Source organism: Hippichthys cyanospilos, chromosome 8 (genome assembly GCF_059441005.1).
Source record: "Hippichthys cyanospilos isolate Australia breed blue-spotted pipefish chromosome 8, RoL_Hcya_1.0, whole genome shotgun sequence".
NCBI classification, from domain to species: Eukaryota; Metazoa; Chordata; class Actinopteri; order Syngnathiformes; family Syngnathidae; genus Hippichthys; species Hippichthys cyanospilos.
The window spans coordinates 7,164,073-7,180,930 of NC_142376.1; the positions used below are offsets into that span (position 1 = coordinate 7,164,073).

At 41.4% G+C, this 16,858-nt stretch overlaps 1 protein-coding gene and 1 long non-coding RNA gene across 6 annotated transcripts in view; one reads left to right on the forward strand and one right to left on the reverse strand.

Moving 5' to 3' along the window:
• The window catches only part of ehbp1 (EH domain binding protein 1), a 109,151-nt gene that overhangs the window by 71,731 nt on the left and 20,562 nt on the right, over nucleotides 1-16,858 (forward strand). For 2 of the 4 annotated variants that reach the window (XM_088421268.1, XM_088421269.1), the window contains 5 exons: nucleotides 3,099-3,314; nucleotides 4,840-5,009; nucleotides 8,165-8,303; nucleotides 8,364-8,464; nucleotides 10,330-10,453. In XM_088421268.1, the coding sequence (XP_088277394.1) occupies nucleotides 3,099-3,314; nucleotides 4,840-5,009; nucleotides 8,165-8,303; nucleotides 8,364-8,464; nucleotides 10,330-10,453 (750 nt within the window). The remainder of the gene's footprint in view (nucleotides 1-3,098; nucleotides 3,315-4,839; nucleotides 5,010-8,164; nucleotides 8,304-8,363; nucleotides 8,465-10,329; nucleotides 10,454-16,858) is intronic. The other 2 variants (XM_088421270.1, XM_088421271.1) reach the window with 1 other exon arrangement.
• Nucleotides 4,449-5,608, reverse strand: LOC148419977 (uncharacterized). 2 transcript variants are annotated; one of them, XR_015866385.1, is made up of 3 exons: nucleotides 5,437-5,608; nucleotides 4,863-4,992; nucleotides 4,449-4,659 (listed from the first exon to the last, which is right to left on the reverse strand). It is a non-coding gene; the product is annotated as an uncharacterized LOC148419977 (long non-coding RNA). The 2 variants fall into 2 exon arrangements; XR_015866384.1 differs by having other exon boundaries at nucleotides 5,346-5,608.

Here is a 16,858-nt window from a genome sequence, read left to right on the forward strand (position 1 = left end):
ATGCTAACACTGTAAGCGCACATTGTCATTATGCTCTCTACAAGGGGTTCCGCTAATCCTCAGAGAAAAACAAAATGTCATTTTGCGCTGACCGCGGATCTGGATCGCCCGGTAATTGTTAATCAACACAACACACTGCGACTCCCGATTAGCCTCCCGGGAGCCAACCTGTCTAATGGCCGACCCTTCGGGGCTGTGAAACTCTGCCATCCGTGCTCCCCACTGATTTCTATTTCACTACAAATGATGGGGTGTTACGAAAATTAGCGTTATCAAAGCTATTGCCGTCTTCGTTTGTGTCAGACGCGTTAACAATAAGCCCTAAGTTGTTTGGGCATGCTTATGCAAGGTGATTGACAATTGGGCGTGTCATCAAAAGCGTCATTCGGATCAAGGACGTTTTCACAGGGTGAAAAGCATATTGACATGCATGTATCGATACATCGTTATCGCCGAGGCGAAACCTCATAAATCTCGGTCAATTTAATATTTTTTTTTTCCCCAAAACGTTTACTACACAGGCCATCAGGACTCTGAAAGAATCCCTCACGCACTAATCTGCCCTATCACCAGTCACTTTACCGTATGCACATATGCGCTTTGCAAACCCTGCACAGTGCAGGAAAGCTGCTAACTACATAATATTTTGCACATCATCCTCATCATGTGTCTCTAGTTTATTCCACTCCATAATATGTTCAGAATGTGAATCTATTCCTTTATTAGTGCCTCATTATCATGCCCTTATTGCTTACTTCAAGTGAACAGAATAAGGTTTTCATTGTGTAGTCTTACTATGCTGAATCTTTCATATATTGGTCAGTGCACACTTTGGATGTCATTTTGACAAATTATTGAAAGCTGTTGGCCAAGCTAAACAAATCAGCAGTTTGTCTTTTCAGGCTTGCCATCTTTACATTTTTTAAATATTATTTTGTCTTTTTTTTAGGGGGGAATCTACTCATGATACCAAATTTCAAGTTTCTAAGGGCTGGGTGATATATCATGCGAGACATGAAATAAAATTTGTTCCTGAGTTTTTAAAAGAATTTCAGGTTGCATGAATTTGATTTAATTTTTGTCTCTTTTCAATACTTCTGAACAATTCTACGGATGTGCTCTTTTTTATGCAAGAGTAAACAAAATAGGTGACTCAAGGCAGAGGAGAGCCGTGATTGATTTATTTGCTCCTTCATCGTCTCCGAATCGCACTAATTGTTGATCTAATTAAAAATGGAGTCGAGGAAGAAGAAAACCAAGGAGAACGAGGAAGAGGAGAAGCGCTGTGTGCTGCGTTACACAAGGCCTGCCGAGCAGAACGGCTAATCCTAGCCTCGCTCTCTCTCTCTCTCGCTCACTCTCCTTCAATGCAACTTCACCTAACCCCCTCCATCCTTCGTGTGTCTGCCCCCAAAGAAACTTTCCAACTCCAGCGCTTTTAATTAAGCCCCTGCCACTTGCAAGCACGCTACACATCATAGCTAGCAAATTAAGAAATGGAGGGGAGGGGACAAATGGAAAATGCAATTATTGTCTATTTATATTCATTGTCAGTGCGATTTTCTTGTTTTATGGCGGGTCATCAAACTTTACTGCCATGTTCCATCTGCACAACAATACAAGATTTGGCAATTATGCGTTGGGCAATTTAAAATGAGCATAAAGGGCATCTATAAATGGACTGAAATGGCTCCAAGCACAAATGACACATCTCTTGGGTCTTTTTTTTAGGCGTAGCATTCTGAGACTTTTTTGTGGGTCTCCTGATGAGAGACATGCACACCAAATTTCAAATTGAGTCCATTCTCATTGATTGGATTTTCCAATTATTCTACTTGGTTAATTTTTTGTATGAGGGGAAGTGAGCCAAAACTGGTGGCTTGAAACGAATTGAAAGAATTTTCTTTCTTTTCAGGCATGGCTTCTTGATACTTTTTTTGTCTGTCTACCAATGATATGTTTTTACCAAATTTCAAGAATCTAGAGCAACCCATATTTTGGGGCTGAATTATTCTAAACATTCAGGTAAATTGAGTCAAAATAATCTGAAAATGGTTGCTTCAAATCAAAATGTCAAACTTCTAAGGCTCTTCTCAAACATGGATCCCTGAGAATTTTTTGTCTTCTTTTGATAGACATGCAGGCCAAATTTCATTTTGCCAAATTAATTGATTTTAGGGTCTGAATTCCACTGGACCCCCGCCATACGAAATCAATGCGTTCCAGCGTTGGGACCGTAAAGCGAAAATTTTGTATGTCAAACAATAGAAACCTATGGTAATTAGCTAATGCGTGCAAAACCCAAGGTAAAACCATCAAAATTGTATATACATATTACAAATTAGAAACAAAATAGTATAGTAAGTGCTACTTATATATAATATCCATGTACACAATTAAATAACATCATAAATAAAAAAATATATAATGGGAAAATTAAATTTTATTTACCTTTGAGTGACGATGACTTAAACTACTTACGGCCATAATCCCTAGCGAGGGTAGCCTAACCTAGCCTTCTTCATATTTTTTTATTATCTCTTGCTTCATTTCCATACTAATTATTTTTTTACTTCTCTCGATAACATCTTAAGCAATCTTGGGACCCTTGGCTAACCAATGAAAGTTTGACTTAAGCACTAAAATGCACAATAAATACGATATTTATTATTTATTCACACAAGATCAAGTCTTTACCATATCGGCATCTGAGTGACACCGTGACGTCGCCCAATAGCAGACCAGCATCTTAGTGATGCTGACCAATAGTTAGAATTTTGTAAGTGTTGATGATGCCCTAAAGCGGGGAAAAAAGGCATCAAGAGGGGACGAAAAAACATAGTATTTCACACCCTAACGTGAACAAAACGTAAGCCAGGAACCTGGGGGTCCACTTTAATTAAAAAAAAAAGAAAGAAAGAAAAAATGACGTAAAATGGATGCTCTAAACTGGGCCTGCATGAAAGACTGCAAGGGAAGACTGGCTTAAGGGTCTGAATTACTTTTAATTTTCTAAAACTAAAAAACTTTTCTTCCTTGCTATTTAACCTTCTTTTCTTCCATTTCTTATCATGTCCTCTCTTACTAACAACCCGCAGACATGTTGGATGATGGAGAAGAGGGCCGTCCTGGTGATGATGGCTTTGATAGTAAAAAGGGTGAAGTCTTCCATGTGGAGGGGGACTCTGTTGACAGCGCAGCCTCTACTTCTGCCTTGGCTGCTAACCCACTAGAGGTGCTTCTCCCGACTCCAAGCAGCTGCAGTCAGGGGCCCCTGGAGCTTACTAACCCCAGCTCTGAGCTAACGTCCTCGGGTAATGTGGCTGGCTGTGGTGCTGCATGGTTGGCTGTCTGATGCTCCTTTTCGTAACACATTTCTTCTTCTTCACACTTCCACACATAACTTTTTTTGCTGCAAAGTTAAGTTTTACTTGAGAAAAGTTGCTTTCCAGACGAAAAAGAAAATCAAATCTGCTGAGGTTTTCATGTTTTCTTTAAGTATATTTGACTTTTCCTGTTGATTTGTGATATGTGTGAGAGGAGCCTCCACACGGAAACATGAAAACTTGACAGTGTTTTAAGCACTATCTCCACACCTTTAATGTTGTGTTGTGCTGTTTCCACATTGATGTCAGACACTTTAGTCGTCACATTCATGAAAGAGCTCAATAATTAAAAGTGACACGTTGGCAATGATCAGGCTTAGTGAAGAAAAAACAACATAAGTCCCTTAATGTGTTGAAAAAGCTTTACTTTTAACTTGCATTTTAGTAGGTGAGAAACATTGTTTTTCCCTTTGCTTATGACTCGTTTAAGTGACACATCATAGACTTGTGGTAAAATAAGATTTAAAATATATAAATATGTGATGTGTTTTTGGAAAAACACTTATGTCGTTTAATGAAGTAAAACAAAGTAGCAAAAGAATGCTTTTTACTCTTTCAGTGCCAAGCATTATCTGAAAAGGCAAACCCTGGAGTGCTAGCCAATTTCAAGCATTTTGATGCATCTTTCAAGGCCGACAGAATATTGCATTGTATGCCCATGTAGACATTGGTGGTACCATATGAAAGATTGAATTCCATTTTTTACCTAGAAAGAGAGAGAAAGATTCTAGCTTATTCCGTTCATCATTGAAAATAGGTCATTTGATTATCACCAAGCTATGTTGGACAAAGGAGAAGTTTGCATATGTATATAACTACATTACAACAGTGTACTATTAGCATAATATTAGGACGAGCTCTGGTCATGAGTGTCATCTATTCAGTCATTAAAAAAGGATGTATTTGATAAGAATGTTGTCACTGGCACATAACTTAAGTATTTTACATGACGAAAATTCTCATTCATGGCACTGAAAGGGTTAAACTACTAAAAGCTTATCTTAAATGCGCAGGAGTAATAATATGTCATTTTACTTCATTATTTAAATTTGACGACGGCACTGTTGCAGAAACATTTTTATTCTTCTGTCAAAAAAATGTCTCAAAACAGTTCGAGAATGTCAATATAGCAAAATGTAGTCTGGTGTCATGCATGCATCCTGTCGCGCTTGACACACAAAAAGGTTTCCCCGCTCCTCTTTTATGTCCCTCCACGCAGCGAGGCAGCCTGGTAGGACTGCTGGGCTCGCCGCTACGTTCCTGCAAACTGAGTCTGAAAAGTGATGAAAAACACATATACAGGAAAAATCAATGAAAGTGGATACAGTGTCAGGGCACATATTGTGCAAAAGTAGGCTCAGGGTAATTCAGCCACTGAGAACAAAAGTGGGCTAACTCCATTTTTTTATTATTTTTGTAGGGGGCTAATGTGATGTTTTATGTTTTGTTTCAGGAACAAACAGCAAGCACATTGACCTGAAACTGAAAAAGCTGAGCGAGGTCAGACCGAGCGCCCTCACCGCCATTGGCGGCCCTTCGTCTCCGTCCTCCTCGTCCTCTTCCACACCCACCGCCACCTCTTCCTCCTCCGGCTCGCCGCTCAGTCCTGTAGATGGAGTCGAGGTACATATTAAGGGGCACGTCATAACAAAAGGGACTCTATTGAACACAGTAGGACGTAGCGAGACACTGACACAAAGTTAGACATGGTGAGATGTAATTGGGAACATTATTAGACATAATAGATCATTTTAAGGGACATAATTGACCATGATTCGGCACAGACAGTAATGGAACTGCAATGGACAACAGGATACATAATTTGGACAACCGTGGACACTATTGGACAGAATGGGACATTAGCGGATACTATTAGACAAACTGGAACATATGAGATAAAAGGGGCTGAGAGTAAATATTAGACCTTGTAGGGTGGACACAAAATGGGAATATACACACCTGTAAGTACCATGGATCATATCCATTGACCCCAGCTGTCACTCAGTGCGACAGTTTGTGTGCACACGCACATCTACGTGTAGATGCTCACCTGCACTGGAACATTAGTAGCAGTAGTCACTATTGACTGTGACCTTCTCCAGTGTAAGTGTGTGTATCTTCTGATGTGAATATTGAGTCGCGCGCAGTCTTAACATCACTTTAATTGATTGATGGGAATGTCAAGTGGAATAAGGTGACTGTGTGTGTATGTGTGTGTGGCCGGGCGCTTATGGCGAGACTTTGATCATCGATTCACATAAACACCCTCTTGTGTTCAAAGCCAAAAAGGGCTTAGTCCTTTACGGCCACTGGAGTGACACGGTGTGTATGTGTGTGTGCGCGCTCAAATGTGTGTGCCCAGTTAGACCGTGCAGTTGTTAAGTCCCACTTTGAATGAGGTGCAGGATTGCGCAATTAATTTTTGTCTTTGCAGTAGTGTCTTAAATATAAGTCTTTTTTACTTCAACGTGTATCTCAAATCATCTTTCCCCATGGAAACAAATAGAAATAATGTCAATCCGTTTCAGACCCCTGAAAACATGATTTTAATTTGACCAGTGACACTAAATATGGTGTATTTCCTAAACGCAGACAGTGATTGCAATTAATAGGAATTACATTTATGCATCATGTTTAAAAAAAAAAAAAAAGTACCTCATTCTTACACTCTTTGCTCACCAGGATGCCCATTTAATAATGGCAGACACACTATACATGCGTAGATATGATTTGGGTTTTTTTATGTATTGATGGAGCTTTGACTGTTAATCTGAATGCGGTGGATCATACATGCTATTTCAATACAACTTTGTTAAGGCTTGACACTTTGATTAAATTGGATGGTTGAATTATTTTTTTGTAAATTAATATTGTTTACCCTCGTTTAATTTTCTCTCATTTTCAAAACTTTGCATTTAATAAGGTTTTGCCAAATTTATCAGTTTTGTAAACTATCCATGTGTAACATACAATGTACAACCAATTTTCATATTTTTTTCTCTTAAATTCATCAGACTTTTTGATCAGCTTCTTTGCAGTGATTTCTGCGTCTTTTGCGCAAAAAACTTTATGCAAACTCCCGCTTAAAACAAGCATTGTCTCCCCCCAAACGCTACCAGTTAAAAGAAGCAAAGGTACTTCATTATCATGTTTGCATCTTTCAAAATGTTAAATTGGCAAGACTTATATTTTATTTCATCACTGAATTTGCCTGGGCGTGACTTAGACGGGAGCTTTTTTTTTTTTTTTTTTTTTTGTCGCTTACCCATGCAAACAGAAGAAGAGACTTAATTGCTAGCATTGTGAGCCAACTGTCGAAAGCAAAGTTAACGAGTCCTGCTTGCGTGCGCGCCGTTTGACTATCTGCTGCCGTCTCAAGCGGCGGAACATGTTTGCCCCTAATTGTCGACTTTATTACACTTTTGGCCGTCCTATTAGCGTTAGCGGGCGCTTCCGTCAATTTCTTTTTCCACTCGACTTGGCTCATTTGGAGGCGCGCTAATAAAGCGTTTTTACTTTTCTTTTTTTAGCGGGTTGATAGCGAGAGAAGCGCGCAGGCAGCTTTTTAACACGTGTTCACTTTGAAAACAATAACCTTTCTAGCCTTTTTTGCATAATTTGAATATATTTTCTGGCTCGGGGTTTTGTTGAAAGTCAAGTTAATTGCCTCCTTTTGGTGTCTCCCCTGAGTGCGTGGAGTGCGTGTGTTTGGTTTTCAGTGCGTGTTTGTCAATGTGGATGCAAACAAACAAAGCGGCTGTGTTGCGAAGGTATCACGTTCTAGCAGATGATGCGCAGAGCTCTGGCAGCAGGTGTGTTTGCGCACACGTGTTTACATGTACACAAATGTTGTGCGTGTTGGGAGGGTGTATTTTTGCTCGCAGTTGTGAGATCGGGCTTGGTTGCGTGGTTGCTTCCTGTGGTTGTTGTTTGTTTGTTTGTTAGGTTAGTTGATTGATGTTGATTTTTGTGTGCTTAGTTGAATATTTTGTTGTTGCTGTTTTTTTTGTTTGGATTTGTTATATTTGCTGTGTTGGTTGGGTCATATATTGGTTTATGTGGATAGTTTGTTTCATTTGTTTTGGTGGGTGGTTGGTTGGCTGGATGGCATTTTTGGTTGACTTTTGAGATATGGGTACGTTGGTTGCTTTGTATTTCTTTTTGTTTATTTGTTTGTTTTTCGCTGAGTTGGTTGGTGCGTTAATTTTTTTGTTTGTTTATGTTGTTGGTTGTTTGGTTTAATTTGTATAGCTGGCTAGTTAATTGGCTGTTTGGCTTTTTTGGTTGTTTATTTTTTATCGGGGGGGGGGGTTAGTTGGCAGCTTGGTTGAGTGGCTGATTGTTTTGTTTTTTGTCAGTTAAGAATTTATTTTAATTTTTGGTTAAATGGTTGCATTGTTCATCTCCGAATTCCTCCTGATGGTGACTTGGTTTATTTTATTTTATCAGTTGGTTGGTTTCTTTGTGTTTATTTAGTTGTTTGGCTGTTTGTTTTGTTGTTTTTTCCTTACATTTGGTTTATTTGGTGGTTGGTTGGATTTGTTTAGATGGGTGGTGGGTTGGCTGGTTGATTCACTTTTGTTTTAGTTTGTTAGTGTGGTTTGTTAGTTGCAAGGTTGGTTTCTCTTAAAGAAAATAGTAAAAGTATCTTAAACAAACCCTATCATTTGTACTTATGTTGGTTAGCACTCAACAGTTTGAGCAAACTATATTTGAGGACTTGACATCAACACTGGAGGTCCTCTAATGGCGTTGTCTGCATTTTGTGCGTTGAACAGAATAACGCGGAGCAATTGCGAGCAGAGAGACTGCGGCGCGCCACTGAGAGGCTGCGCAGCCCTGTGGTCTTCAACAAGGACTCGGCAGTCAGGAAGACACAGCTCAAGTCCTTCAGTCAATATGTGGACAACAGACCTGGTACGTCCATCCCCTTTATTACTAGCCATTCGTTTTATTAATGTTGCCTCATTCCCGCAGAGGTGAAAAGACAGAAGTCTGCTTCCGAGGATCTGAAGAAGGCCGAAGAGAGTGACTGGTCGCAATCAGAGATCGACATATTCAGACCATTTGAGGAAGAGGTTTGTCTTTGTCTGATGAGCTTGTTTAGTGACTGGGGTGTACACGTACAAATACGTCTTTGGGATTGAATGAGTTAATGATAAAATTTGTGTAAAAATCATCTGCCTGGAAATTACCACATAAATTGTTTGTTTTCTTTTTAGGAAACGATAAATGTGCCATTATACTCTTTTATTTCATTGGCAGGTCTTCCCCCCCACACCCTTAGGAATTGACTTTGAGTGTATACACATTACACACACTCCCACTCCTCTTGGCCTGTGTTTAAACTGGAGTGTGTGTCTCTGTCAGAATGCTATAATTTCAATGTGTGTGACTCTTCCTGAGCAGCCCTCTCTCCTCTATCGGCGACCTCACATTCTCTACACACACACTCACACACACATCCCCGTGCCCGGACTCCAGGGTTAATGGGTGTTGAACCTTTCCATTATCCCGATCAGCCAAGAATTACCTGCTGAATGATGTTTGCATTAATATAATATATATGGTAATTTCCCTGCTCTTAATTACGGCCGGGCCGAGCGCGGCAAGGGGAGTGGGCTGATCATGTGTAAAATTGATTTGCCAAGGAGAAAAATATGGCGATAGAGCGAGAGGAAAGGGAGGCTGCATGAGGAGGAGGAGGAGGACTACTGGGAATTGACACACACAGCCGGGGAGAGAAAAGTGCTTGCATGGGTGGAACAAGAGGGAGGGAAATAAAACAAACTTTCATACTAGTTCTTCTTTCCATTAGGCAGAAAAAACAGCATCAGCAGTAAAATGGAGATTTTTTGTATGAATGAACATTCTCATAACTGTGGAATAGCAAGCAAACACATCTGGAATTGAGGCTGAGTTAAGTGTGAAAGCCTAATCACTATGTTGGGTTTGGCTACAAGAAGAATTTCAAATCAAGTACCCATTAAGACTATGAAGGAATTTTTACTGTTACCTTTTTGACAACTTGTCAATTAGTGGCATGCCTCGGTTTGCATTGATTTTGCATCCAGTGTATAGGGGAGGGATTTTCACTTGGACCCGCTCCAAAATGCAAAATGTGAGCAACCCCTAAATTCCATGGGAACTGTTTTTCCAAATTTCTGCCAAGGTCACTTCGCCTCACCTGCAGGACTGAAGAAAAGAGTAGCACACATGCGTTGATGTCAAATTCATGGCTCTGACACAATCATGTCAGAGCATATAGGGAGGAGTAAATTATTTAATACGCTTGTTTCAGTGGTAATTTAATGACACCATTTGTGCATCATCATAATTCAATTCACAGTATTCTGCTCCAGTGTGCACACCTTTACCATTGGATGTTTGTATAAAACACTTTAACACTTTTCTAAAAAAGAATTTAGAAACAGAGTAACTAAGCTGCAATAGGAATGGTTATCATAAATACTGAACGCTGTCTATATGTGTTGCTGCACCTCTTGTGTTCAAAATCTGTTGCTTAAAGGGATAGAACTACCACAATAGCAATGCTGGTTTTCTAAGACCATCTATTGGGTTTTGTGGTGTGCATTTACATAAAGTTCACAGACTTTTGTAAGTTATGTTGTTTAGTATACAATGTGTAATTTACTTTGTAATTTAGTGTAGCATTTCATGTGTCCGAGGTATCACCAAACACCTTAATGATTTGTGGACCTCCTGGTACTCTTGTTTGAGAAACTCCAGCTATAAGCTATCAGAGAGAAACACTAAACAAGAGGCAGCCATCCTCGCATTTGAGCTTTTTTTTTTGAGGGGGGGGGGCTTACCTTTTGTGGTGATGTTCCATGAGCACGTCTCAATGATGCGCAACATCCTCTGTCACTCATTCTCACTCTGTCTCTCTCTCTTTCTATCTCTCTGTCTTTCGCTCTCTCAGAAAGCGTTCAAAGACACCAGTCAGTATGTGGTGGGCGAGCTGTCGGCGCTAGAGAGCGAGCAGCGGCACATCGACGCCCGGGCAGCTCGCGTGGAGAAGAGGCTGCGCTATCTCATGGACACAGGTACCCCGAGCCCAATTACGCTGGGAAAAAAAAAATGTTTTGCCAAATTGAACACACACACACACATACACACATATTGCGAGAAAGTGGGGAGTTTTGCGCGAGAGGGAATCTTTGAAGCCCCCCTCTCCCTCTGAGAGAAGGGAGTGGGGGAGACCTCTCTGGGCCGGGGTGATAAGGGAGCCCTTCATGGGGGAAACGATAACTGAGTGTGATAGCGGCCCAAAGTCTGCGCCGACGCCGCCATTTGGTTGGGTTTGCCAGCCGGCCGGCCCTGCGCTCGCTCACTATTGAACAGTGCGCTCAACCGTGCACCCACACACCCTCCTCGCCCTAGTACATATCTGGCCTCGCTTGATATGCTGTGTAAGGGAAGACGGGGTGAGTTAAAGGAAAGCAAAAGGGATGAGGGAGGAAGAAAAAGTGTGTGTCGGGGGGGGGCGCGCAAATCGAGCGTCGACACACTTCACAAATCCATGCGTACACACCCACGCGTACACAAAGTGCGCCCCCTTTTTGGAGGGCGGGGTGCAGACAGCGTTTGTAAGATTTGTCCATAGGGTAAAGCCTTGTTAGGACGCTAGCCAAAAAAAGAGGAAAAGAAAACAGAGCGGCCGTGCTCGCTTGAGAAAATTGGAGGAAAGCGAGAAAATCTCGAAAGGAATAACAGTCGAATGTTGCTCTTTACAAAAGTCTTGCTAACCATGTTGGATTATTTGACTATTGGGCAGACTGACCAAGTGAGTGAGAACTTGTCACAACCCCCCCTCCCCTTAGTTTTGTCACTGTATTGGAGCTACATATAGATGCCACAAGATGTCAGCAAAGTCATACTTTGCTTTGGTCTGAGCACAAAAAAAGATAATTGGCAAGTTAGTGACTCACAGGACAGGTGTTGGAACCACTCGGTGAAATCGTGAATTCGGTAGCATGCCTTCGCTGTATGGTGGAAATCCAACCCTGGATTTCTGTGTCATCTCTTTTGGGACATTTTTCCACTTGGTAAAGCAAATCGAATGTATAGCTCCCATTCCTCTTTTACATATCGTTATTACCGCACATTCCAACCTACTAATCATCTAAAATGGCCGTCATCTGTAACATCACCTGTTGCCAAACTTCACCAACTAGCTATAATTCATCTCCTCTCGTTGCAAGATATCCTAATGAGATGTCCACCCACCTCTTTAGAAAGACAATGGAAGCCGTTAGCGCCGCGAGAGAATGCACGCGTGGCGCTGAAACACACAAATATTGCTCGCGTATGACAATTGGCCTCATCCATATTCGGCAGGTGTTGGCTTAGCAGCGTGCTAATGCCGCCGCTAATGTGTGAAGGACAGCGCTCCCAGCGGTGCTAGAATAACAAGTTCATTAGTGCACAGGCTGCGCCGTCGCAGGAATTCAAATTCCCCTCCACCGCGACCCGCTCCCCTGCCTCCTGATTGGCTGGCGGCCGATGCTCATTAGAGCCCCGCAGTAATTAAGAGTTGTTAGAAAGTGAATTCTCCAACCGCAGATTAGGAAATTAAACTATTTACTGATTACATATTAATAGAAGACAACAATGGCGCTCGCCATAAGCTTGGAAGGCAACCAAGGAATAAATCTGTGTACTTAATTACCACAAACAATGGGCGCATGAAAATGGGAGTTTGACGCGCGCACACTCCCCCGCTGTAATGTGTGTGATATCAGAAGACACTTGACAATTCTTGTTCAATTATCTCTATTATTTAATGTGCTGTGAACTGCCGCTGAGTAAATAAATTAACCACCCCAATTACTTTGGAGGCATCTGGGGAGGCCTGACGCCTAATAGAAAATGCCGCCCAACGCCACATTGTGCCCCAACCGGGGGGCGGTAGAAAGAGGGAGGGGGTTGTGCGTGTGGTTAGAGGCAGTGTGGGGAGGGTTATGGTGTAACAGTACGCCAGAAATCAGCATTCGGTGTGCACCTTGGTTCTAAGGTGTCATTGTAATGGCAAATAATGGTGAATAGGCTTCAAAAAAATATGACACTGTTGGGGAGAGCTGTTTAATGATACTGGGTTAAATATGCTGACATGAGAATTTGAAAAAAAATACATATTTCTGTGAAAATATTAACCACATTTGCATGTAATCTGCAAGTAGTACAGACAATCCTTAATTTATTACGTTTCGTTGCTACATCTCCTAATCCAATTGTGGAGGTAAATCAGACTAGAACACAAACTAGCTTGAGCTTGTGCTCATGATGGCCATATTTGAATTTTGAATTAGACTATTATGCCCGGTCGCTCAGAAAAATTAAGATAAAAAAAAATAAATCTTGAGTAAAAATGTGTTCAGATTTGTCTGTAGTAGATGCGCAAGTAATCTATATTTTGGCGTTTAACGCTTGTGGCACTATGTTACATATTTCGGAAATTCCTTTGATTCTTTTTTTTTTAATGATATTATCAAAGAATCAATAGGGAAATAAAAGACTAGGGAGCTGAAATTTCCAGCAGATGATTACAACGTAAAAAAAAAAAACCTCCAAATGCACCAATTCTGTCAATTCTATGTGATTGCAGGTGGACGTGCGACATTTTTTGGGACAAAAAATAATCAGTGTCTAATTTCGGACCATATAAAAGCATTATAATTACAAATTTTGAGATGCATTTTAAAAGGATTTATTACGTAGATTTTCCTGCGACTTTTGCAACATTCCTTTGAGCGGCAAAGTATGTGAACAAGGGTTAAAGGAAAGTCAATAGTTATGTCATAGTTACAGGAAATATTGATATGAAAACACTTCTCGGCTACAAATATGAAGCAATCAATTAAAACAAAAACACCTTTTTTTTAAGATATCTTGTTCCATATAAGCATTGTGTTTTAACAACCAAACATTGTACATTGAGGACATAGTAAACCGATTGCTTGTGTAAATACGTGATTTAAGTCATGCTAACTTGTTTCCATCCAATAGACACACTAAAGACAGACTCTTTTTTTTTTTTTTTTTGCATTATTTAACATGTGTGCTGTAAACGTATAGGCACACAAATGTACATCCATATTGAGCAACTCTTTTTTCCTTCCATTGACAGTCCAATCAGCATTGTGTAGGCGGTTAGGCTGCACATGTAAAGTACAGGAAGCTCTTCACGCCGGATCCATTTTGCTCTTGTCTCCTGGTAGACACAAAAGCAGATTATAGAAAGAAGAAGAAGAAAACGCCGTCAATCTTATCGGCTGCCGAGTGCAATTTTTAAACATATGTTAATCTCCTCTCCTCCTTGCCGCTCGTTTATCTCTTATCAAACAAGACGCTAGGTGACGGCCAGCTTTGTGGCCGTGCTATAAGTGCCATTATTGGGATAATTGCGGCCATTGTGGCAGGTGATACCGCCGTTTTCAAAACGGGACTTGTGGGTAAATAGGAGACATATTCAAAAGGGGGATTTTGTGCGCAAAAGGCTACATGACGCTTCTCCATCCCCGCATCTTAAACCTTCAGTATGCCCACAAAAGCAAGTCGAAGGAACAATGCCCAGGTCACGAGCACACATGAATGAGTAAATCAACCATATTAACGTGAATGGTAAATTTGTCTGGTCGGGAGTGCACTACCACTTTTTAGCATCACCTTGTTTATGACTGAAAAAAAAATGGCATTCATTTTCTCTCTGTTTATATTTGTTATGTATTCATAAGTGAAACCATAGTATTCATGCAAAAGCTAAGTTTGTCGAAGCAGCAGTGTTGGCTCTTAGGGGCACTTTTCACGTCTTGTGTAGCATTTAGCTTCTTCTCACATAGGAAAGTAAATAAGTTTGTGAGGGAAGAACAAGTTTTGACCCCTGACGGGAGCATTCGTTCTTTACATATGTAACATTTAGCTTCGACTCATGAACGACTAAAACCGTAGTGTTATTGTAAATCGGTGCGTAAACAAAAACAGAAAATGACATTCTGTGCTTTGGCATGTCCACTTTTCAGGACAGGGGCAGCATCCTGTAATTTACTCAGCATCTCTTTCATCATTGGCATACATAAAATATGTATATGACATTTGTACATATTAAACTTGTCAGGACAGGAGTGTACTCTATTTGTGTAGCATTTTGCCTTGATCTTTTGTATGATAAATTGATGAAGTGATGTGTGAGCGGCAGATTAGTAGAGATTATCCCTCACAAGGAATATCGTACAACCATGTGTTTATACTGCCGATGAATCAAACTTGTCCGTCGTCCTAATCCGCCATCAGTGTTGAGTTTAGAAAGATTTAAGGCGGGGCGACATGCACTCTTTTCTCACGTGCACGTCTCACCAAAAAAAAAAAAAAAACACGAAACATCTAAGTATATTAGCATGGCCTGCTTCTTTTCTGCTGATGAAGCTTAGCCGTAATCATTGTAAGTTTGGGCAGATTACCGACGCGGCCCGCCTTGTAAGCGGCGGCGGACTCGTCTTGACCTCCCCAGCGTAGGGCTTAAAGACACAAGAATGGCATTTTAGCAACTTTAATGGGATAACCGCTCTAATCTTCCGCCGGCCGCATGAAGAAAAGTGCGAGGGATATAATACTCTGGTCGCTTGGCACGCTGCGGGATTTGCACAACGTTCATTGTGGCTTTTTTTAATCAAGATTTCTTCCTCTTTTGTGTTTTCATTGTACTTTAATGAAATCGGAAATTCAGACACAGTACCCTTGGACATCGGATTTATGGTGGGCCTTCTATCAGTTGTAGAACCACAAAAAAGTCTAAAGAAGCCAAGAGTTTAAAAAAAAATGCACTCAAGTCAGCCATTTTTTGCAATCGCCAACTAAGACATGCTTATCTTGTTGTAATATTTTGAAAATCAAGCCCCTTGAGTATCGTTTTGCGACTCGAATTTTGGTAAACATGTCTCATGAGTAAACCCCCGAAAAAGCCCCAAGAACAGTAATACTTTGTTTTGGTTTGAAGCGGTAATTCAAATTAAACTTTAGTGTAAGTTTTGGGGATGTTTTGCCTTTGAAGTGAGTATTACGCAGCATCAGGTCATTTGGGTAGATTTGAAGATCCCCCAAACTGAGAAGAAGTTTTTAGACAAAAATAAAGTCCCAAGAAATCATACCCCAAAAAATCTGCGTTTTTGCCACTAAGAAGCCTTTCTAAATTAACATTGCCATTCCCGGGCATCCGCATTTCTGGTGTTTGATATTGCTTCAGAACACAAATCACGTCTACGAGACAGATTGGCGACGCTCCAGTTGTGAAGAATTTCAGTTTTCGCCATGACACTTTTAATCTGGCGCACCCCTGCAGTATGGGAATCCCTGGCATAGAGGGTTGAAGAAGAAAAGACCGCTCAGGATCAGTGCCTTAAAAACCCATTGCCTTTTGCTTGCCTTTGAGGGCACAAAACAAAGGCTTTTTTTTTTTTTTTTTTGCTTTGTTTTGTGTGAAAATGTGTGTGTGTGTGTGTGACTCAGAGGTTCAGCCGGGTCAGAACACAGATTAACCCCCCCCTCCCTCAAAACCTCCTCTCCCTTTTGCCTTTCCTCCCGCTCATTCCGTTAATCCCGGCGGCCATTTGAATGTTTGAGCGGCACAACAATTTAATTAAGAGTCGGCGCAGGCAAACGCAGCGGTCCACCCAATGCGGTGACACCACCCTCCCAGATGTGCGCCACCCCCCCCACAAACATACCCCCAACCGTACCCCCACCCCCCTTTTTTCTTGTGTTCTCCAGCTCCATGTCAACCTTTCATACATTCTTTAACAGTGGGGATGAAAGGGGGATTTTTAGGAAGATTAGGGAACGGGATCCTCTAGGCATTGTCTGACAATCCTCAGATAAAACGAGCCGGGTGGACGGAGTCAACGGGTGGGGGGTGGGGTTGTGGAGAGAGGGCCGTGGGGTAGGGGCTCCGCGGAGCCACTTGCCTAGGGACGTGTAAGTTACATTTTGCCGCTCGCTTTGTTTTCTCGCCGCTTTCTTCAATCTCTTTCCGTTGCGCGGTCTTGGCGTGCCAGCAAAAAAGGCCGATTAACATTTTCACTGGGTGAGTGTGGGGGGTGCCCAAGGGGGGAGGGTGGTGGCTAGCATTGGAGAGAGAATTGAGAGGTGGACAATGGCCGCTTATGATAATCTGCTCTTTATTGGAGCATCCCGCCAATGCTTTCATCAGCCGCCTGTGTGCCCCCAGACCCCTTGCAACACACATACACGCACAAGCATCACATCCAAGTTCTACACTTGCCCGTTTTGTTCTCAAGCTCCCGATGATGGCAGCTGCCCTAATAAAACATATTTTCATTTGAAATGGCAGTTTTAGTGTAATGCATTTGCTGTACTTGATTTTGTTATAATCACCTGTTTGCTTCAGTATCAAATGTAAACCTTGCTCTGTATTCTCTTCCTCAAAGGCAGCTGGG